Genomic DNA, 22,512 nt, shown 5'->3' with positions numbered 1-22,512 from the left:
TCTGCTGCTCGCTCCACCCTAACATGCTGAGAATAAGGGTGTCTGTGTTTCTCAAAAAAACGTCCTGCCTCCTTGGGAGACAATAAGGAGGCCTGCTAAGTAATCCACAAAGCTTTATTCAAGCCATAAACATCTCTTAGAGTCTAATCTCTAGGAACTTTGCCCTAGGCAAAACACTGCAAACTAAGCAAGACAATTGTCCTTTCAAGGAGAATGGAAAGCCCTTTCCCAAGATGTGTTAACTTCAGAGAGACTAGTTCTGAGGCAGCTTCTGACGGGATGCCAGCCGGGCTGACTTTCTCTTGCTTTCCTTTCGCTCCGCCGCCGGGCTGACTTTCTCTCGCCTTCCTTTCACTCTGCCCATTTTAGCCTGCGGCGTACTCTAGGATCGGCTAACCTCTCTGTGCTCTCTCCTTTGGAAGAATGTTGGCTTCTCACTGGCTATGTATTATTCACCCTTGAGGAGATAAGCGCTGGAGAGGGTTAACTCCCAGCTGGTGAAGATCCCCCGTGTGAGCTTTCTCCCCCACTGGTCCAGGCTGGCCTGTGTCTGGCGCCGACTCCTCTACTTCAGAGTCTGATTCTGATTGATCACCTGAAACACCTTCTTCCAACCCAGGGGGAGCAGGGCTAGACACGACATCCGGGTTCCAGTTGCAAATGTGCAATGCAGAGCTGATCAACACTTCCGGTACCGCCTTGAACGTCCTGCCGATTCGTTCCAGTGCTAGGCATATCCGGTTGCACCACGGAGATGAAGGAATAGCGATACCCGATCTTCTTCCTTAGAGCACAACGGTCACTTTCAATTTGTGTGTACATTGTGTGTACCATCAATGGCTATCCATGGCTACTAGCCCTGATGGTTGTGGGCTATCTCCAGTATCCGAGGCAGTAAGCCTGTGTGCCCCAGTTGCTGGGGAACATGGGCGGGAGGGTGCTGTTGCACCATGTCCTGCTTGTTCATCCCTGGTTGGCCGCTGTGTGAACAGAGTGCTGGACTAGATGGACCCTTGGTCTGATCCAGCATCAGGGCACTTCTAATGTTCTTATGTACATTCTCTAGTATCTTAATTTTATGGCGAAAAATAGTGGCTATCCCATCTTATTTTGCACTCGTGCTAGCTGTTGCTGCCCCAGAGGGCAAGAAGACAGTAACTTCAACTCTAGGAATCAACTTCGGTCACTGCCTCCTCCCTGCACGCGGTAAATTACCGCTGAAACTTTCCACAGTCACTTAACCATCATCCAATTCCTCCGAGGTACACGTTGCAGAGGCACGTCCAGCCGCAAACTGCCCCCAGTTCGCTCTCCGCCATTTCCCCTCCAATGGCGCTTCTTCGTCTTTTTCGTCTTCCTGGATAAAACCTTGGTCATTTAGCTGCATTTCCCCAGCCTTGGCTTTCTCAGTTTATTAAGGCTGTTTTGAATGCTTGTGTGAACCGGTGAGGTGTGTCTGGCCACTCCCGAGATGCGTTGTTTAAAAGCTGGCGTGTGTGTTTTACCTTTTTGTCTTCTTTTTTGTTTGCTCTTCCTCCTTACCCCTTCAGCTCTTCAGACAAAAGGTCTAACTTAGATGTGGCAAGTGTTTACTCCAATACGTTCGTATTTACCTGTGCTGGTTTCTTAAGTGCTCTTAGTTGGTAATGATTGTTCAGGCTGTGGCGGTGCTCAGATCAGAAAGTGCCATGGGATGCCACCGGTCCCCACCCCTGTACAAAACCGACAACTATTAAACTACGACCCAGAAGAAAAACAGCATTTTCCGAATCTGTAACATAGCGTTTTTTGTGTCATTTTATACCTATATATTTTGATTTGATACCCTGCCCTTACATCAGGATAAAACAGTCTATTATGGGCCCATTCAGAAGACACCTTAAACTACGGCTTTAACTATGGTGGTTAAGCCAGAATGCTAGGCTGTGTTCAGAAGACACCTTAAACCATGGCTTTAACTATGGTGGTTAAGCCAGAATGCTAGGCTGTGTTCAGAAGACACCTTAAACCATGGCTTTAACTATGGTGGTTAAGCCATAAAGCCAGGCTGTGTTCAGAAGACACCTTAAACCATGGCTTTAACTATGGTGGTTAAGCCAGAAAGCTAGGCTGTGTTCAGAAGACACCTTAAACCATGGCTTTAACTATGGTGGTTAAGCCAGAATGCTAGGCTGTGTTCAGAAGACACCTTAAACCATGGCTTTAACTATGGTGGTTAAGCCAGAAAGCCAGGCTGTGTTCAGAAGACACCTTAAACCATGGCTTTAACCATAGTGGTTAAGCCAGAATGCTAGACTGTGTTCAGAAGACACCTTAAACCACAGCTTTAACCATGGTGAATAAGGCTTTTTGCTTTATTCACCATGGTTAAAGCCGTGGTTTAAGGTGTCTTCTGAACACAACCCGGCTTTCTGGCTTAATCACTGTAGTTAAACCTGTGCTTTAAGGTGTCTTCTGAATGGGCCCACTGTTAGATATATTAAGCGCAGAACCTGTCCGCCTCTGGATGATAAAGTTTTTAATCCTATGTTTTTCTGACGTAGGCGTGAACAAATTCGCCCATTCTTGACTGCGTCTCCATCAGTAAGAGACATTAATGGGCAGCACCGCTTTTTTCCTTCACCAGGTGGCCAGATCGTATCCTCGAAACCGTTTGCACCGCTAAACTTCAGAATCAACAGTCGAAACTTGAGCGGTAAGGTTTGGCTCCGCCGCGTCTCTCTCCCTTTAATTTGCGTGTTTGCTGCATTTCGAACTGGGTGTTGTCAGGCTGGGGATATGCCCAGCAACGCTCAGTAAAGGAACTAAGTGGTGGTGTGTGTGAGCCCTGGGGATAAATAATTCTATTTATTTATTGTTCGAAACGTTGCAGAGGTGCTGTACAAAGATTAAGGCAGCTGTGTAGTCGCTATCTGCAGTCTTGCATTCTAATTGACAAAATACAAAAGGAAAAGCGGGGCAGGAAGGGGGGGGCGGACGGGGGGAAAGCAAAAGCAAATTCAAACATTAATTCCTAAGTTGCATAAATGTTGCATGACCAGGTGGAAGGCTACTGAAGGAGACCGTTTTGGGAGAAGAAGAGCCAAACCGGAGTTTAGCCTCGGCAGTTTAGACTCACGCTGTCTCTAGAAGCCGTAAATTACAGATTAGAAATCTTTTCCGTAGTTTTGGACATAGAGTCCAACTTTTTCTCCAGGGAGCATACAGTCCGCTACGGGGGTTAGAACTCACAGCCAACATGCCAAGCCCTACGTGTTTATGTTAGGGTGAACTCTTAACTTTTGCAAATTACTGACGAAGTTGGAAACGCTGTCTCCCATCCGGAGTCATCATAGAATCATAGAATAGCAGAGTTGGAAGGGGCCTACAAGGCCATCTAGTCCAACCCCCTGCTCAATGCAGGAATCCACCTTAAAGCATCCCTGACAGAGGGTTGTCCGGCTGCCTGTTGAAGGCCTCTAGTGTGGGAGAGCCCACAACCTCCCTAGGGAACTGATTCCATTGTCGTACTGCTCTAACAGTCAGGAAGTTTTTCCTGATGTCCAGCTGGAATCTGGCTTCCTTTAACTTGAGTCCATTATTCCGTGTCCTGCACTCTGGGAAGGGCTTATGGGCCCTCATGTCAGAGGACCTCGTGATTCTCATAAAGCCCAAGTCCGCCGTCCCCATCTGCTTGACACTGTGGAGGACTTGCGGAGACATAAATAATTTTCTTTGTTACTAATGTTGATGGTTTCCTCTGTTGTTTTTTTAAATTATTTTTTGCCTGCTCCTCATCAACTGGCAAAACCAAAGAGGTTCCTTTACAGTTCAGGTGTTCCTAACAGTTCAGGAGTCTGTAGCGCCATTAGTTACAAAAAACAAAAAAGTAAATTCAATTTGTAATAATTGTTTGAATACGCTGTAATTTTAATTTACCAAAGGCAATAATTTTATGCCAAACCAACTTGGATTTAATTACGTTTTATGTTCCTAAAGTAACAAAGTGACTTTCAGTCTGTAAAAAGTGCTACCCTATTTCTTCGATTCTAAGACACACTTTTCCCCCCATATAAACATCTCTAAAAATGGGGTGCATCTTAGAATCGCGGGTGTGTCTTAGGTTTTTTTTTCCTGTTGGTGGTACTGAAATTAGTGTGCGTCTTACAATCGATGGCGTCTTACAATTGAAGAAATACGGTAATATTGCATCATTAAAATTTTTCCGAAAATTTCTGTTTTTCCCCGGGAAAAAAAGTGGGGAAAACCATTTTTTCCCCATGGCTTCAAAATTTCCGCAAATTTTACATCTCTAGAAGGGAATAATAGGATGCAACATTGGCCCCTATGATTGGGCAAGTATTACGAAGCCTCTGGATTGACCAGACTTCTGGCATAAATACCAGAAGTGCTGCCCTTCTGCTTCTCCTAGGATGCTGCTGCATTTCACTCTCCAGTCATAACCCCTGAGGTTGGGGGCCCTGAATTTGACCACATACCTCTGGAGGTTTGAACTAGGTTTATGCACAGCCTCTCATGGCCCTACCAGCTCTCTCCAACACTCCTGTTCCACCACCGTGCCACAGCTAGCAATGCCTTAGTGAAACGTGTTAGCTTGCCTGCATTTCTCTTTTCTTCCTAACTCTGTTCACCTCTCTCTCCCCCGCCCCTGTTCTTTCAAAGATATCGGCACTATAATGAGGGTTGTAGAATTGTCACCGCTGAAAGGATCTGTCTCATGGACCGGGAAACCCGTTTCTTACTACCTGCATACTATCGATCGAACCATAGTGAGTATCAGTGCAGGGCAGTGGCGGGTGGCAATTGGAATGCATTCTGTGGCCTTAGCTAGACCTATCTGCTATCCCGCGAGGGCGGAGGGAAGACCTCACGTTGTGTTTAACGCGAGGTCCCTCCTCCGCTTACACGCGACGACCTCGGGAGGAGAGGCGTCGCGCCCGCCATTTTAAAAATGTTCTTAAAGCGATGCATTCCCTTAACCCAATGGTTCCCAAACTTTTTCAGGTCACCGCCCCCTTGGTTCCACAAACTCATGCCCAGTGCCCCCTACCCTACACTATAAAAATCATTATTCAGAATAGCGGTTTTCAACAACCCACTAAGGAAGATAATAACAATAAAATTCAAAACAGTAACAATTAATTGAATATGTATTCAAAATCCAATTACTGTATTTTCTGGCGTAGAAGACAACTTTTTAACCCAGGAAAATCTTCTCAAAAGTTGGGGGTCGTCTTATACGCTCAGTATAAGATGACTTTTTAACCCAGGAAAATCTTCTCAAAAGTTGGGGGTCGTCTTATACGCCCAGTCGTCTTATACGCCGGAAAATACGGTACATTTTTTTAGTTTATTCAATTAAACATAATTGATGAACTTGATTCAGTGATATCATCTTTTCAAAGTCTGATAGTCATTTAGCAAGAATATTAGATATCACATTTAGTAACTAGGGTAGATTTGATTTGATTTATGGCATTTATATACCACCCCATAGCTGAAGCTCTCTGGGCAGTAGAGTACCTCACTATTCTGTAAATTCTTGATGTGATGGATGGGCTTGATGAAGTGATACCAGTTTCCCAATGTCTGGTTTAAAGTCACTTAACATGAGTCTTAAATCACCATATTTAGTAATCTGGAGTCAATTTCTTTGCTTGGAGAGAAGTAGGCAGACCATACTAAAACCACATCCCACATTCCTGAATTTGGCCATCCGCACCAGATCTCTTATGCATGTTGATTGCGCTTAGATCCACAGATTAGCAATTTTATTATCTATATATCCCTCCCTTTTTCACTATGCTAGGCCCCAATAACCCAATTCTGTTTCCTTTTCAGAAACCAACAAATAACAATCTAGTATCTTCAGTGGTTTTGTAACACTCCATCTTTTTTATCCCTATTTTGTACTGTTTTATATAATGGTGTATCTTCTTGTTTTATATTGGTCTGTTGATTGTAAATAAAGAAATACAATACACATCCCACCAAATACGATGTTGGAAATGCAAACAGGAGCTTCTGAACCACTCTCCATAGTGCAGGATAGCGATCAGAAATTTCCTTCTGTAACCAAAACTCCTGGTACGGAAAAGACCACTTCGAACGCCCCCCTGCCGCCCCCTTGCCTCTTAGCGCCCCCCTATGCAATCCCACCGCCCACTTTGGGAACCACTGCCTTAACCATTTTGTGGTTAAGCAGCATGGTTTAGCGTGTTGACTGAACCAGGCCAGTATCAAATAGAAAGTAGGACATTGTAAGAGTATGTGTGGTGGGGGGAAAGGTTGAGGGAGGGAACGTTTCTTGTTTTGCACCCCCGTTTCTTGAAACACATGGGGACCTCTAAAACGTTCTGTGTTCATATGACTAACGCCCCTCTGTTTTTCCCCTCTGTTTTTAGCTTGAAAATTATTTTTCTAGTCTCAAAAATCCAAAACTCAGGGTAAGTCATGGTTCTTGGTAGTGAAACGTGTGGCTTAAAAATAAAACCAAATTTTATTGGTTTCAATGTACATTGATGGTGCTATATAAATAATAATAATAATAATAATAATAATAATAATAAAAACCAAAAAAAAAAGTCTTTAACTGTTAAATAGTATTTAGAAGCCTACACAGATGGCTGCTGTTTTCCAGTATCGCAGCAGGAAAAAAGGGGACGCGAATATTCCATTTCTGCGGAATATTGTAAAACTGTTGTGATATTCGAGAAAATTGTGTAAGTGGAGCTGTGTGTGTGTGTGCTGCAGTTTTATTGCAGCAGTAAAACAGCAGAATGTGGAACTGGGCACAATTTAGTGGCTGCTTCTTTTATAAAAAAAGAAGTCTCTTGCCCTTTTGGACACAAAAGATGTACTGGAAAGCTGCTATTATTATTATTATTATTATTGTCTCTTTCAAAGCTTTTCACTGTCTAGCTCCTTCCTATCTCTCCTCTCTCATCTCACACTATTGCCCGCCTCATGCCCTTCACTCCTCGAATGCCGTGTTTCTCACCCGCCCAAGGGTCTCTGCTTCCCTTGCTCGGCTTTGTCCATTTTCTCCTGCTGCCCCTTACGCCTGGAACTTCTCTCCCGGAGCATTTGCAGATCATGAGTTCAATGACTGTTTTTTTTAAAGCTCAGTTGAAAACTTGTCTTTCTTTCTACAGCTTTTAGAACTTGACTCTGTTCTTACTTTCACACTGTTCGTTTCATTGTCCCCCTGTGCCTATTTGGTGGATTCTCTTCCCTCTCTTATTGTTTTATTATGATTTTATTAGAATGTCACCCTATGGGGCAGGGTGTTGCCGTTTTTATTCTCTTACTATGTACAGCTCCTGAACATTGATGGTGCTATATAAATTTATTATTATTATTGCAGCATCTCGGTCAGGGGTGTGGCTCTCCAGACTTCGGTGGACTGCAGCTGCCATCAGCCTTAGTCAGCCTAGCCAGTGGTGGGGGATGATGGGAGTTGTAGTCCGCCAACATCTGGAAGGCCACACATTCCCCATCCTTGACAGAAGGCTTCATAGGTCTGTACCAGCCCTTTAAACTGAGCCTGGAAACCGCTTGGTAGCCAGTGTAACGGATGCAGGTTCATTGTTGTACATTTTGCTTATTATTATTATTATTATTATTATTTACATCTGTATACCGCCCCACAGCTGAAGCTCTCTGGGCGGTTTACATAGGATAAAAACGCTTACAAAACGATGTACCAAAATGTAAAATCACCAAGACATACAATTTTAATCCATAAAAACTTAGAAAATACAAACCCAGCCTCATTACATATTGCTAAATGCCTGGGGGAAGAGAAAAGTCTATATGGTTCGGGTCCAGGTTATTTGAAAGGCCGTATTCTCCCTTATGAGCCTGCCCGTGCTTTGAGATCCTCTGGAGAAGCCCTTCTTTCAGTCCCACCTTCTTCACAGGCGCGCTTGGTGGGAACGTGGGAGAGGGCCTTCTCGTTGGCTGCTCCGGTGCTCTGGAACTCTCTTCCTGGGGAAGCTAGACCGGCTCCCTCCTAGATGGGCTTTCGGAAGCAGGCTAAAACTTCTTTGTTCCAGCAGGCCTTTGGAGAACAATCTGGTCCTCCATCTATGTTAAGGACTTATAATTTTGTTGTGTATTTTAAACGTTTATGTTTTAATTTTTTTTTTGTACATTTCTTTTCCTAGGTTTTACAATATATGTTTTAAACTTTATAAGGCCGCCTTGAAGCCCAGTATTAGGCAAAAGGCGGGATACAACTAAATATAATAATAATAATAATAATAATAATAATAATAATAATAATAATAATAGCAGCAGCCAAAGCTCTCTGGACAGTTGGTCCTAATAAAGAAAGTGTCTGTGAATCTTCGATTATTATTATTATTCTCAATAAAACTTGAGAATATTTTTTTATTCTTTAAATAAATTTTTTTATTTTAACGTGTATTTTTTTAATTGTTTATGGTTTTGTTTCCCTCCCCCCCCCATGTATAGTTTAAACTTTGTAAGGCCGCCTTGAGGCCCAGCATTGGGCAAAAGGCGGGATACAAATAAATATAATAATAATAATAATAACCACAACAACAGTCTTGAGCTGGTGCCGAAAAAGATAACTTTCTGTCCCAGAGGTATTTGCACAGTAATCCTTTTTTTTTTTTTTAAAAAAAAGAGGAATAGTGGTGTTTTCTTGTGACCCTCCACCCCACCCCACTGCCTGGGTGGGTAAAAATCTTCCTCTTCCACCCCCCCCTCCACTTCCTCACGAGTTTCCCTTATTCTCTGCAGGAGGAACAAGAAGCAGCTCGGAGACGCCAGCAAAGAGAAAACAAGAGTAACACGACGACTCCGACAAAGGTCCAAGAGAACAAGGTCTGATCCCGCAGGGTTTAGCGTGTTGTCTGAAGCAGGCCATTATGCTACTACTGGGATGGTTTAGCTTGGGAAAAAAGGAGGCTGAGGGGAGACATGATAGAGGTGTACAAAATGATGCCTGGTATGGAGAATGTGGACGGGGAGACATTTTTCTCCCTCTCTCAAAATACTAGAACCCAAAGGGGTCATCCCATGAAGGTGGGAGATTCAGGACAAATAAAAGGAAGTCCTCCTTCACACAGCGCAGAGTTAAATGATGGAACTCACGACCACAAGATGTCGTGATGGCCACCAATCTGGATGGGTTTAAAAAAGCGTTGGATCAATTCCTGGAGGCGAAAGCTATCCGTGGCTACTAGCTCTGATGGTTGTGTGCTATCTCCAGTATTCGAGGCAGGAAGCCTGTGTGCACCAGCTGCTGGGGAACATGGGTGGGAGGGTGCTGTTGCACCATGTCCTGCTTGTTCATCTCTGGCCGATGGCTGTTTGGCCGCTGTGTGAACAGAGTGCTGGACTAGACAGACCCTTGGTCTGATTCAGCATCAGGGCACTTCTGATGTTCTGGAGGAGGAGGAGAAGAAGGAGAAGAAGGAGAAGGAGAAGGATTGCACCATGTCCTGCTCATTCATCCCTGGCCGATGGCTGGTTGGCCACTGTGTGAACAGAGTGCTGGACTAGATGGACCCTTGGTCTGATCCAGCATCAGGGCACTTCTGATGTTCTGAAGGAGGAGGAGGAGGAGGAGGAGGAGAAGGAGAAGGATTGCACCATGTCCTGCTTGTTCATCCCTGGCCGATGTGTGAACAGAGTGCTGGACTAGATGGACCCTTGGTGTGATCCAGCGTCAGGGCACTTACGTTCTTACCTCTGTTTCCTAACTGCTGGGCTTGGTGTTGTGCGCGGGCGGCGGCATCGATCTCTTACACTAGTCACCGAAAAAGTACATAGCTGGGTTGATTCATAGGAGAAGAAGGAAAAAAACCCAAACTCTGCAGTAGGGGATTGCCATTAATAGGTCCACGCGCGAAAAGGAGAAACTAGCTAGCTCTGGTGCTGGAGAGAAGATTTTGTATTTTGTATTTTTCTTGTTAAAAAAGTTCTCAAAACTTCACGGGTAGCCCAACGTTTCGGATGAGGACAATCCTTTTTCGGGGGCTGTTTTGAAAAGTTGGCTGATAAGCATCCGCAGTGAAGTAATCTGTCCAAAAAAAATACTATGCTGGCGATTTCTTTCAAGGGAGTACTGCGGCTTGGAGAGGCAACCCCCTTGAAAGAAATCACCGGCGTAGTTTTTTTTTGGGGGGGGGCAGACTACTTCACTGCGGACGCTTATCAGCCAACTTTTCAAAACAGCCCCCGAAGAAGTTAGTTAGTTAGTTAGTTAAGGATTTTTATGCCACCATTCAGCCAAAAAAGGCTCTCACGGCGGCTTACAAAAGTATTTCTTGACAGTCCCTGCCCACAGGCTTACAATCTAAAAGACATGACACAAAAGGAAAAGGGATTGGGAGGGAGGAGGAGGAGGGGGAAAAGGAAAGCAAATTCAGGCACTACAATCTTAGTTGCAAAGTTCAGCAGTGACAGTTGGCAGCAGGAGGGAGGGGGCTCTCAGCTGGAGCTGCACCCAGGCACGATGGAGAGGTGCCTGGCTGCTGCTTCCTCCCTCACTGGTGGCCTCTCCAGAGACAGTTGACAGCAGGAGGGAGGGGGCTCTGAGCTGGAGCTGGACCCAGGCACGGTGGAGAGGTGCCTGGCTGCTGCTTCCTCCCTCACTGGTGGCCTCTGCAGAGACCGTTGGCAGCAGGAGGGAGGGGGCTCTGAGCTGGAGCTGCACCCAGGCACGATGGAGAGGTGCCTGGCTGCTGCTTCCTCCCTCACTGGTGGCCTCTCCAGAGACAGTTGACAGCAGGAGGGAGGGGGCTCTGAGCTGGAGCTGGACCCAGGCACGATGGAGAGGTGCCTGGCTGCTGCTTCCTCCCTCACTGGTGGCCTCTGCAGAGACCGTTGGCAGCAGGAGGGAGGGGGCTCTCAGCTGGAGCTGGACCCAGGCACGGTGGAGAGGTGCCTGGCTGCTGCTTCCTCCCTCACTGGTGGCCTCTCCAGAGACAGTTGGTAGCAGGAGGGAGGGGGCTCTCAGCTGGAGCTGGACCCAGGCACGGTGGAGAGGTGCCTAGCTGCTGCTTCCTCCCTCACTGGTGGCCTCTCCAGAGACAGTTGGTAGCAGGAGGGATAGTTGGTAGAAGAAGGACCGTCATCATCCGAAACATTGGGCTATCCGTGAAGTTTTGAAAACTTTTTTTAACAAGAAAAATACAAAATCTTCTCACCAGCACCAGAATGTACTTTTGGTGCTTCTCCCTCCCATCGCCATTAATAGGTCCAACCAAAAATGTCACAAAGTAGCGAGCAAGCCTTTAGCTCCGTAGGACTCTCCATTAGGAGGGATGTTAAGCAATATGGGGATCAAGGGGGCAGGGAGAGAACCCCCTTTCCTCTCACACCCACCTCCCCCACTTCTCCGTTGTTGTCTTTTAAACAAAGGACTATGGTGCTGAAGAAGAGAAAAACCCCGGGGCCAACGCCGTCAAGAAGCCATCTCCGTCCAAAACGCGCAAGAGGAAGCTGAGCAAGAAGGGAAGGAAAATGGCCGGCCGGAAGCGCGGGCGCCCCAAGAAGATGAACGTGGTGAACGCGGAGCGCAAGACCAAGAAGAGCCAAACCGCGCTGGAACTTCTCCATGCTCAAACTGTAACCCAGGCGTGTTCGTCCTCTCCTCAGGGTAAGCCCTGGAGTTGGGTGAGTTGCCATGGATCTTGGCTACTTCACTTGAAAGCACGGTGCTGCATCGCTTTCCCTCAAATAGGCACTAAATTTTGAAAAAATCGTAGCAACCTTTAGTATTAATCATAATCATACTACTTTACAACGCGGGCGAGGATGTTGGGTGTCTGGAGTCCTACCGTGCGTGTAAAGAACGACTACCGTATTTCTTCAATTCTAAGATGCACTCCCCCCCCCCCATTCTCTAAAAACGGGGTGCATCTTAGAATCGCGGGCGCGTCTTAGAATCTTCGAATCAAAGCTTTTTTCCCCTGTCGGCGGTACTGAAATGAGTGTGCGTCTTACAATCGATGGCGTCTTACCATCGAAGAAATACGGTATATCAGGATAGAGGCTAGGTTTTGAAGTATATCCCTACTTTATTTCTCTGTGTGTATCCGGTGTTAGTAATTTGAAGCTGAACAGAACCAGTCTGTTTTTAAGATTCAGATAATTTATGCCCCGCCCCAATTTTCAAGTTCCTAACAAGTAGACACATGCATCTTGAAACTCACCTGTTTAGGGAGTGAAGTCATTGGGTCGTGAGCCTGACCGTACACCTGAGTTGTCCTTGAGCCCCGTTCTGGGTGCCTCAGTGTCTTAAGTTGTTATTATTATTTATTTATATAGCACCATCAATGTACATGGTGCTTAAGTGAGATTGATGATGACCGGGGCAGTCCCTGCCCAAGGGGGCTCACCTGGTGACGTCTTTGACACACTTCCTGTGTCAGGCGAAAACCATTTTATTTTCCCCAAACCTTTTAATCTGTGATGGGGACTTAGTTGCTTTTGTGTTTATCCTGCTGCTGTATGTTTTTTTGTCACTGTTTGGGTTCCGTTGTCTCTAGTGGTGTATTATTTTTAAATCATCCCGGAAACATTTGCACGGAAGGGCAGGTATAAATCTATAATCTGCAGGTATAAATCTATAATCTTCAGGTATAAATCTACAATCTTCAGATATAAATCTATAATCTGCAGGTATAAATCTATAATCTGCAGGTATAAATCTATAATCTGCAGGTATAAATCTATAATTTGCAGGAATAAATTTGAAATCTGCAGGTATAAATCTCATCTGCAGGTATAAATCTATAATCTGCAGGTATAAATCTATAATTTGCAGGAATAAATTTGAAATCTGCAGGTATAAATCTGTCATCTGCAGGTATATTAGATTGTAAGCCTATGCGGCAGGGCCTTGCTATTTACTGTTTTACTCTGTACAGCACCATGTACATTGATGGTGCTATATAAATAAATAATAATAATAATAATAATAGTATAAATCTATAATCTGCAGGTATAAATCTATAATTTGCAGGTATAAATTTGTCATCTGCAGGTATAAATCTATAATCTGCAGGTATAAATCTGTCATGTGCAGGTATAAATCTAATCTGCAGATATAAATCTATAATCTTCAGGTATAAATCTACAATCTTCAGGTATAAATTGTCATCTGCAGGTATAAATCTATAATCTTCAGGTATAAATCTATAATCTGCAGGTATAAATCTGTCATGTGTAGGTATAAATCTATAATCTGCAGGTATAAATCTATAATCTGCAGGTATAAATCTATAATTTGCAGGTATAAATCTGTCATCTGCAGGTATAAATCTGTCATCTTCAGGTATAAATTATCATCTGCAGGTATAAATTATCATCTGCAGTTATAAATCTGTCACCTGCAGTTATAAATCTGTCATCTGCAGGTATAAATCTATAATCTCCTGTTGTCCTTCTGTGCAGATGCATACAGGTCACCTCGTAGTCCATTTTACCAACTACCTCCTAAAGTACAGCGCCATTCGTCGAACCAGCTGTTGGTGACTCCCACCCCACCTGCACTACAGAAGCTGCTAGGTAAGGGGGTCTCTTCCCTCCCTCCCTGATGGACAAGCAGTATTCCTCTGTGCCTGTTGAAAGTGGGGGAGGGGAAGCCCTGCCAACACATTTTGTGCCTTGCACTGTTCCCGTTGGCAGCTAAGAAGCATGCATGCGCTGCTTGAGCGTCCACCTTTCTTAAATGCTTGCCATTCCCCCCCCCCCCTTGACAGCCTTGATCTGCACCCCAGGGCCTGCACTTCTTTATGTGTGAAGACCTGAATTTATGCGCCCCTGTGGAGTTTATACAGAAACGATAAGGCTGGGTTGTTCCCCTGGGGAAGTCGTGGGACCTGGCTGGTGACAGGAGCTTGTTTGAGCACTACCTGAAGAGTGACTTAGAAGTGGTTGCTTGAACCTAGACCAGGGGTGGGCAGAGTTTCAGGCTTGTGGGACCTGCTTTGTTAATTTTCTGCTAGCACTCTGAGGTCCACCGACTGAAGCCTGGTGCAAAACAATGGTTTGGGGTGGGTAGGGGGTGAAATGAACAATGAGAAATTGGGTTCCTCTGAGGTCAGCCCAGAAATATCATAGAATCATAGAATAGCAGAGTTGGAAGGGGCCTACAAGGCCATTGAGTCCAACTCCCTGCTCAATGCAGGAATCTACCCTAAAGCATCCCTGACAGATGGTTGTCCAGCTGCCTCTTGAAGGCCTCTAGTGTGGGAGAGCCCGCAACTCCTGCTTTTGATGGGAGGCAAATACGAGGCTTGCTAAGGAATCCACAAAGCTTTTATTAAGCAATAAACGTCTCTTCTACCTGAAGAGAGTCTAATCTCTTGGAAACGTCCCCCTAGGCAAAACTTTGCAAACTAAGCAAGACAATTGTCCGTTCAAGAAGAATAGGAAGCCACTTCCCAAACGTCCGGAACTTCAGAGAGCCTGGTGCGGAGGCAGGTTCTGGCGCAATCCTAGTCGGACTGACTTTCTCACACCTTCCTTCCGCTCCGTGCGTTTGAGCTCCCGGCGGACCCCAGCATCAGCTAGCTTGTCAGGACGCTCACCTCCGGAAGAAACCTCACTTCCCACTGAGTGTGTAGGATTTGGCCTTGAGGAGATACGCTCTGGAGAGGGCTGACTCCCAGCTGGGGAATCGCCTGTGAGAGCTTCCTCCCCCACTGGTCCACGCTGGCTGGTGTCAGGTGCTGCCTCCTCTAGGTCCGAATCTGATTCTGATTAATTACCTGAAACATCTTCTCCCACAACAGGGGCAGTAGGGTTAGTCGTGACACTGTCGTGAGGGCAAGGCTTAATTTCACGTACCTATAACGTTGGGAGCGTGGGAGGGAATGATTTAGATGCCGCAAGCTTGAGCGCGTGCAGAAAGTTTGGCTGCTGAGTGGTGCGTGCAGGGCGGCTGTTTACGGTTTTCCATCCCCGCCTCGGGTTTTTGCAGACTCTTTCAAGATCCAGTACATGCAGTTCATGGCATATATGAAGACTCCTCAGTACAAGGCGAACCTTCAGCAGCTGTTGGAACAGGAGAAGGTAGGTCCCTTTTGGAAGAGATGCTGATTGACTGGCAGTAGATTTAGGGCGGGTGTAAGGAGGTTTCCCTGGACGCAGTGAGTGCGTTTATGCAGTTCGCAGGTGCAAGGTGTGATCACGGCCGCTGTCTTTGACAACACCCACAGTTGCAACTTCAGTCCCGTGTCATCATCTCCCTCTCTGGATTGTTCTATTTTTTTCCTTTTCTTAAAAAAGGCGGGGGGGGGGGGCATTGAACGTAAGAAGTGATCAAACCGAATGGCCCATCTTTAATGTTTTTAATCAGTTTTACGTATTTTATATTTTTGTGTTTAATGTTGTTCCTCGCCTCGATCCAGAGGAAGAGGTGGGAAAGAAATTATTATTATTATTATTACTATTATTATTATTCATATAATCATAGAATAGTAGAGTTGGAAGGGGGCCTATTTTTTAATTAATTAATTAATTAATAAACTTCTCTCCCCCCCCATGAAGAGAGCCTAGTCTCTAGGAACTTTCCTCGAGAGAAAAACTATGCAAACTAAGCGAGACAATTGTCCTTTCAAGAAGAATGGAAAGCCCTTTTCTCAAGACGCGTTAACGGCAGAGAGACTAGTTCTGAGGCAGCTTCTGATGGGACGCCAGCCAGGCAGACTTTCTCTCGCCTTCCTTTAGCTCCGGCCGTTTTAGTCTGCGGCGTACTCTAGGATCGGCTAACCTCTCCGTGCTCTCTCCCTCGGAAGAATGTTGGCTTCCCACTGACTGTGTATGATTTGCCCTTGACGAGATAAACTCTGGAGAAGGTGCACCACCAGCTATGCCTGGGGGCTTCACGGTTGTCCTTAAGGTTCCAGATGAAGTCCAGCCTGTTCTTTTGAGCATTGGATGACTTTATTTATTATTATTTTTATTCTTCTTCTTCTTCTTATTTATTTATATAGCACCATCAATGTACATGGTGCTGTACAGATTACACAGTAAAAAGCAAGACCCTCCCGCATAGGCTTACAATCTAATAAAGTTGCAGTAAACAATAAGGAGGGAAGGAGAATGCAAACAGGCACAGGGAAGTGTAAACAGGCACCGGGTAGGGTGAAGCTAACAGTATAGAGTCAGAACAAACTCAATATTTAAACTTTCCTGGTCTCTCCTTTTTATTGATTTGACTGACGACAGAAGCAAAGAATGATCAGTTACAGCCCTTATCTTTAATTATGAGGGTTGGTGGAGGAGGACAGCTTTTCATTATTTATTTATTTATTTATTAATTAAATTTATATCCCGCCCCATAGCCGAATTTCTCTGGGCGGTTTACAAAAGTTAAAAAACAGCGAACATTAAAAAAAAGGTATACAAAATTTAAAACCATCAAAAATATTAAAAAAACAACAGTGTAAAACAGTATCCATTTTAAACAATGACAGTTCTGGAGTCCATTAAAAAAACAAATAAACTTAGCACATGCTGTTAAATGCCTGGGAGAAGGGAAAAGTCTTGACCTGGCGCCGAAAAGATAACAATGACGCTCGGAGGAGGACCTTAGATATTGAGCGCAGTGAATGGGTAGGTTCATGTCAGGAGAGGTGTTCCTATAAGGCCATCGAGTCCAACCCCCTGCTCATTGCAGGAATCCACCTTAAAGCACCCCTGACAGATGGCTGTCCAGATGCCTCTAATGTAGGAGAGCCCACCACCTCCCTAGGTCATTGGTTCCACTATCGTACTACTCTAACAGTCCGGACGTTTTTCCTGATGTTTTGTCGTACTGCTCTAACAGTTAGGAAGTTTTTCCTGAGGTCCAGCAGGGAATCTGGCTTCCTGCAACTTATTATTATTATCATCCCGTTTTCTACCATGGCCAAAACAGATGTATCCAAGAAGCTGTCTCGTCTTGTTTGTCCCCTGCAGTTCGTTATTGGCGGTAGACTGCTCTCGGACGTAGAGGTTCCTTCTAGCAACTGTTGCTAATAGCCACTTTTAGATCGCCTTCTCCTCCTTGAATCTGTCTCCGTCCCTTTTGAAGCTGTCTCAGCCCCTGACTTAAGTAGAACCAATATCCTTGCAGTAATGTTGTGTGTGTGTGTGTGTCCTCACCCCACCCACCCTCTTTCTAGGAAAAGAATACTCAGCTCCTGGGGAAGGCCCAGCAGTTGTTTACTCATTGCCAGGCTCAGAAAGAAGAAATCAAGCGTCTCTTTCAGCAGAAACTGGACGAGGTACGAGGGAAGAGTGTGCTGTGGGTGTGGGTGTGTCCTTATAAGATGAAATGGATTTATTTAACAAATTTATATACCGCTCTGGGCAGTTTACAAAAGTTAAAAACAGTGAACATTAAAAAGTATACAAAGTTTAAAACCATCAAAAAGCACATAAAAACAACAGTATAAAACAGTATCCATTTTTAAACAACAGCAGTTCTGGGGGGGTCCGTTAAAAAACAACTCAACATATGCTGTTAAATGCCTGGGAGAAGAGAAAGGTCTTGACCTGGCGCCGAAAAGATGACAGTGTTGGCATCAGGCGAGCCTCGTCGGGGAAATCATTCCATAATTGAGGGGCCACCACTGAAAAGGCCCTCTTCCTTGTTGCCATTCTCCGAGCTTCCCTCGGGGTAGGCACCCAGAGGAGGACTTTAGATGTTGAGCGCAGTGTACGGGTAGGTTCGTGTCGGGAGAGGCGTTCCGTCAGGTATTGTGGTCCCAAGCCATGTAAGGCAAAAAGACTACCTGCAGAGGGGGACCCAGGGGGTCTTGTTACTGCAGGCTGTGAGTTCGCTGGAACCCCACGTCCCAGCCAAGAAAACAAGATAGGTTCATTTGAGTTCCCTACCTCAGGAATACCGAATTGGGAATTACAGATTCATTGCAACGTATGCAGCGTCTGTCACTATGCTGGTAATTGTAACATGTAAAGGGTGCTTCAAATTCGTTGCGAAGTCTGCAACGCTAATAACTGAAATTGACACACAAGCAACAAATTAAACTATCAGTCTTTAGAGTGGCATGTCAGTTTTAAAAACCACAGTAGAGTTTACCTGCAGAAATACACAAAGAGCAATAGTCTTGGCTAGACCAGGCAACAGAGTAGTGGCCTAACATAAGAATATAAGAACATAAGACGTGACGTGATGCTGGATGAGACCAAGGGTCCATCTAGTCCAGCACTCTGTTCACACCGTGGCCAACCAGCCCTCGGCCAGAGATGAACAAGCAGGACATGGTGCAACAGCACCCTCCCACCCATGTTCCCCAGCAACTGGTGCACACAGGCTTACTGCCCCGAATACTGGAGACAGCACACAACCATCAGGGCTAGTAGCCCTGGATAGCCTTCGCCTGCAGGCATTGATCCAACCCCCTTTTGAAGCCATCCAGATTGGTGGCCAGAGAAGGCAAAGTATATATGGTGACAGAGCAGTGATTGGATGCTTGCAGTTTATTTATTATTTATTTATTTATGGCATTTATATCCCACCTTTTTTCCTCCGAGGAACCCAAGGCGGAGTACATAACCCTCCCCCTCTCCATGTTATCCTCACAACAGCAACCCTGCGAGGTGGGTTGGGCTGAGAGTCTGTGAGCGGCCCAAAGTCACCCAGTGGGTTTCCACGGCCGAGTGGGGACTCGAACCCGGATCTCCCGACTCCCAGTCCGACAACTTAGCCACTACACCACACTGGCTCTCACCACACTGTTAGCTCCTTAACAGTGGTTCAAGCAGTGAGATCAGGTGGTACAGACAGGTCACCCCGTTTCCTGATATGGTCTTGAAGGGCAGATAGGAAAGATGATGGTGCTTGCCTTTTCTTTTTAAACGTGTCGAATAGATGCCCCCTATTTTGTCACTGGAAGAGGAGGAATGGGCTCTAACCACATTCTATCCTCCCTCCGTAGCTGGGTGTTAAGGCCCTGACGTACAACGACCTCATCCAGGCTCAGAAGGAGATTTCAGCCCACAACCAGCAGCTGAAGGAGCAGACCGAGCAACTGGAGAAAGACAACGGCGAACTCAGGAACCAGAGTTTACAGCTGGTGGGTCCTGCCAGCGTGCAAGTTGGGATCAGCGTGTCGCTTAGGGGCTATATTGCCCAGCTCCGAAACAAATCAACGCCCTGGGTTCACATGCCACGATCCAACAACCTACGATCTGGCCGGCCGTAGGCGGTCGATTAAAGGCGAAAGAGGCAGGCCGCAGTGTTGAGTTATGGCTTTAGAGGCGGATTAGTTATGGCACAGACTGGGATTCTGGCACATAACCTTTTGTGTTAAGTCTCTGTCTGGGCCTTCCAGAGACTAGCAGAGGTTGCAGCGGTTCTCAGCCAAGAGACAGCCAAGACGTGAATTAAGACAAAGATTCATGTAGGTTAAAATAAACCTTTTTACTGGCAAATAAATATATAATTTAGTTATGGCAGTACAGATACAAATACTTAAAAACGGTCAGTCAATACAGCTCACATCAAGTTGGGTAAGGGACATGGAAGTAGTAAATGAACATGAAAACACATTTGCTTTTATAGACAACCTGTACAATGACGCAACTCCTTGCAACCCTTAATTGAAGACAATCAGTTAGACAATTATTCAATTATGACACTCAATGTCCAGGTGTAGAGTTGACCTTTAAGTTTCTGCTGAGTCCTCTGTTCGTCCAGATTCTCAGCAATTAACAAAGCAATGGAAAACATAACCAGGATCCATTCCAGGATCCAACACGCAGCATGCCTGCACGTGACAATCCACGGGTTGTTTAAATTGTGGGCTGTCGTTATGTGCGAACCAGGTCCAAGTGAGTTTCGTGGCTGAATGTTTGAACCCAGATACTCAAGAGCAGCCTTCGCCAGCCTGGCGCGCTCCAGATGTGTTGGACTACAACTCCCATCATTCCCAGCCAGCAACAGTGCCACGTCGGCTGAGAAGGATGAGGATTGTAGGCCATCACATCTGGAGGCTGGGGAAGGCTGGAGTAGACAGCAATGAACTGTACCGCTTCTGAGCTGACATCTTTCCCTGTTCCTTCCCCCCCTCCCCATCCTTCCAGCTGAAGGCCAGATGTGAAGAACTGAAACTAGACTGGTCGACACTTTCACTGGAGAATCTGCTCAAAGAAAAGCAAGCGCTGAAAAATCAAATTTCTGAGAAGCAGAAGCACTGCTTGGAATTGCAGGTAGAGTGTGGACGGAGCGTAACACCCCACATTAAGAACAGCGGCTAATGGTCTTTCTAGCCCACCCCCAGTCATTAGCTGGGTTCGTTTTGCTGGGAGGGTGTGAATTTTCTCACTGTGCAGTGCCGGGAGAGTAGAATCATAGAATCGTAGATTTGGAAGGGGTCTGGAAGGCCATCTAGTCCAACCCCCTGCTCAGTGCAGGAATCCACCCTAAAGCGTACCTGACAGATGGTTGTCCGGGAGAGTAGAATCATAGAATTGTAGAGTTGGAAGGGGCCTAGAAGGCCATCGAGTCCAACCCCCCGCTCAGTGCAGGAATCCACCCTAAAGCGTACCTGACAGACGGTTGTCCAGGAGAGTAGAATCATAGAATCGTAGAGTTGGAAGGGGCCTAGAAGGCCATCGAGTCCAACCCCCCGCTCAGTGCAGGAATCCACCCTAAAGCGTACCTGACAGACGGTTGTCCGGGAGAGTAGAATCATAGAATCGTAGAGTTGGAAGGGGCCTAGAAGGCCATCTAGTCCAACCCTCTGCTCAATGCAGGAATCCACCCTAAAGCATACCTGACAGATGGTTGTCCGGGAGAGTAGAATCATAGAATAGTAGAGTTGGAAGGGGCCTACAAGGCCATCGAGTCCAACCCCCTGCTCAAGGCAGGAATCCACCCTAAAGCATCCCTGACAGGTGGTTGTCCAGCTGCCTCTTGAAGGCCTCTAGTGTGGGAGAGCCCACAACCTCCCTAGGTAACGGGTTCCATTGTCGTACTGCTCTAAAACTGGAGCTGATGATGATGATAAATCTCCTGTATTGAGAAGCGTTTTAACATGTCTGGTTTCTCCCACCGTTTCACAGATCAGCATTGTGGAACTTGAGAAGAGCCAAAGGCAGCAGGAACTCCTGCAGCTGAAGTCGTACATGCCGCCCGACGAGTCGCTGCCGGCGCAGCCGCGCCACAAGAGCCACGTGAGCCGCGAGGCGGAGCCCGACCACGGCGTGTTCCACATGGAGCTGGAGGGTCCGAAGTTCCCCGTGCCCCAGGTCAACGGCATGAGCCCCGAGCTGTCTATGAACGGCCACGCCACCTCTTACGAGATCCACCACGCGCTCGGCCGGCCAGCCTCCAAGCAGAGCACCCCTCAGTACCCGGCTTCTCACTCGGACCAAGAGATTGTCCCTTGCACCCCAAACCACAGCTGCCGGCAAAAGCCGGACAAAGCCTCAAATTTGTCCTTGCCCGATTACACGAGGTTTTCCCCAGCTAAGATCGCCCTGCGGAGGCATTTGAACCAGGACCACGTGGGCAACGGGAAAGTGGCGCCCAATGAAAACCTTCAGAGGTGAGTGAGTGTCGCGTCAGTGCGAGAAGCTCAGCTGGTCGAGTGTTTCCCCGCTTTGTGGTTTACTGGCTCTGTTTCCACCTTTCCTCAGTGAGATTTCCCCTCCTCTAAGGCCTTTCTCACCCCAGGCGGGAATCACCTTCTCTCGTAAACACTGGGTTTTGCTGCCGCCAGGAAGCTCTCTGGGTGGTTCACAAAAGTTAAAACAGCAAACATTTAAAAAGTTATTATTATTATTATTATTATTTATTTATATAGCACCATCAGTGTACATGGTGCTGTACAGAGTAAAACAATAAAATAGCAAGATTCTGCCGCATAGGCTTACATTCTAATAAAATCGTAATAAAACAATAAGGAGGGGAAGAGAATGCACCAAACAGGCAGTATAAAAGTCAGAACAAAATCAAGTTTTAAAAGCTTTAGGAAAAAGAAAAGTTTTTAGCTGAGCTTTAAAAGCTGCGATTGAACTTGTAGTTCTCAAATGTCCTGGAAGAGCGTTCCAGGCGTAAGGGGCAGCCGAAGAAAATGGACGAAGCCGAGCAAGGGAAGTAGAGGCCCTTGGGCAGGCGAGAAACATGGCATCAGAGGAGCGAAGCTGATTTGTTTAAATAAAGCATACTTAAGATTAACCATAGTTCAGGGTTTGGACAATATGACAAGCTTGAAGAAAAACATCCAAACTGTCATTCACAGCTGCACTGGAAGAAGAAATGGGGGAGAGCATGAGAATGAATGGCTCAATGCACTAAACTATGGTTTAGCAGCCTTCCCCAACTTGGTGACTTCCAGATGCTTTGGACTAGAACTCACATCATCCCTGAACATTGGCCATGCTGATTAAAGCAGATGCAAGATGTAGCCCAAAACAACTGGAGAGCATCAGGTTGGGAAGGTTGACTTACTGTGTCATTGAACATGACCAACATGAAATGCATCCTCTACCAGCACATTTAAATACCATATC

At 46.0% G+C, this 22,512-nt stretch overlaps 1 protein-coding gene across 4 annotated transcripts in view; it reads left to right on the top strand.

Moving 5' to 3' along the window:
• DOT1L (DOT1 like histone lysine methyltransferase) overlaps positions 1 to 22,512 on the top strand; it is a 111,907-nt gene that overhangs the window by 60,713 nt on the left and 28,682 nt on the right. For all 4 annotated transcript variants that reach the window (XM_063147169.1, XM_063147168.1, XM_063147170.1 and 1 more), the window contains exons 10-20: positions 2,627 to 2,695; positions 4,663 to 4,769; positions 6,405 to 6,446; positions 8,770 to 8,853; positions 11,398 to 11,635; positions 13,435 to 13,548; positions 14,966 to 15,057; positions 17,154 to 17,255; positions 18,933 to 19,070; positions 20,080 to 20,205; positions 21,061 to 21,545. In XM_063147169.1, coding sequence (XP_063003239.1) covers positions 2,627 to 2,695; positions 4,663 to 4,769; positions 6,405 to 6,446; positions 8,770 to 8,853; positions 11,398 to 11,635; positions 13,435 to 13,548; positions 14,966 to 15,057; positions 17,154 to 17,255; positions 18,933 to 19,070; positions 20,080 to 20,205; positions 21,061 to 21,545 — 1,597 coding nt within the window. The remainder of the gene's footprint in view (positions 1 to 2,626; positions 2,696 to 4,662; positions 4,770 to 6,404; positions 6,447 to 8,769; positions 8,854 to 11,397; positions 11,636 to 13,434; positions 13,549 to 14,965; positions 15,058 to 17,153; positions 17,256 to 18,932; positions 19,071 to 20,079; positions 20,206 to 21,060; positions 21,546 to 22,512) is intronic.

Source organism: Elgaria multicarinata, chromosome 23, assembly GCF_023053635.1.
Source record: "Elgaria multicarinata webbii isolate HBS135686 ecotype San Diego chromosome 23, rElgMul1.1.pri, whole genome shotgun sequence".
Lineage (NCBI taxonomy): Eukaryota > Metazoa > Chordata > Lepidosauria > Squamata > Anguidae > Elgaria > Elgaria multicarinata.
The sequence above is the reverse complement of the archived record's forward strand: the minus strand, read 5'-3'. Positions and strand labels throughout refer to the sequence as shown.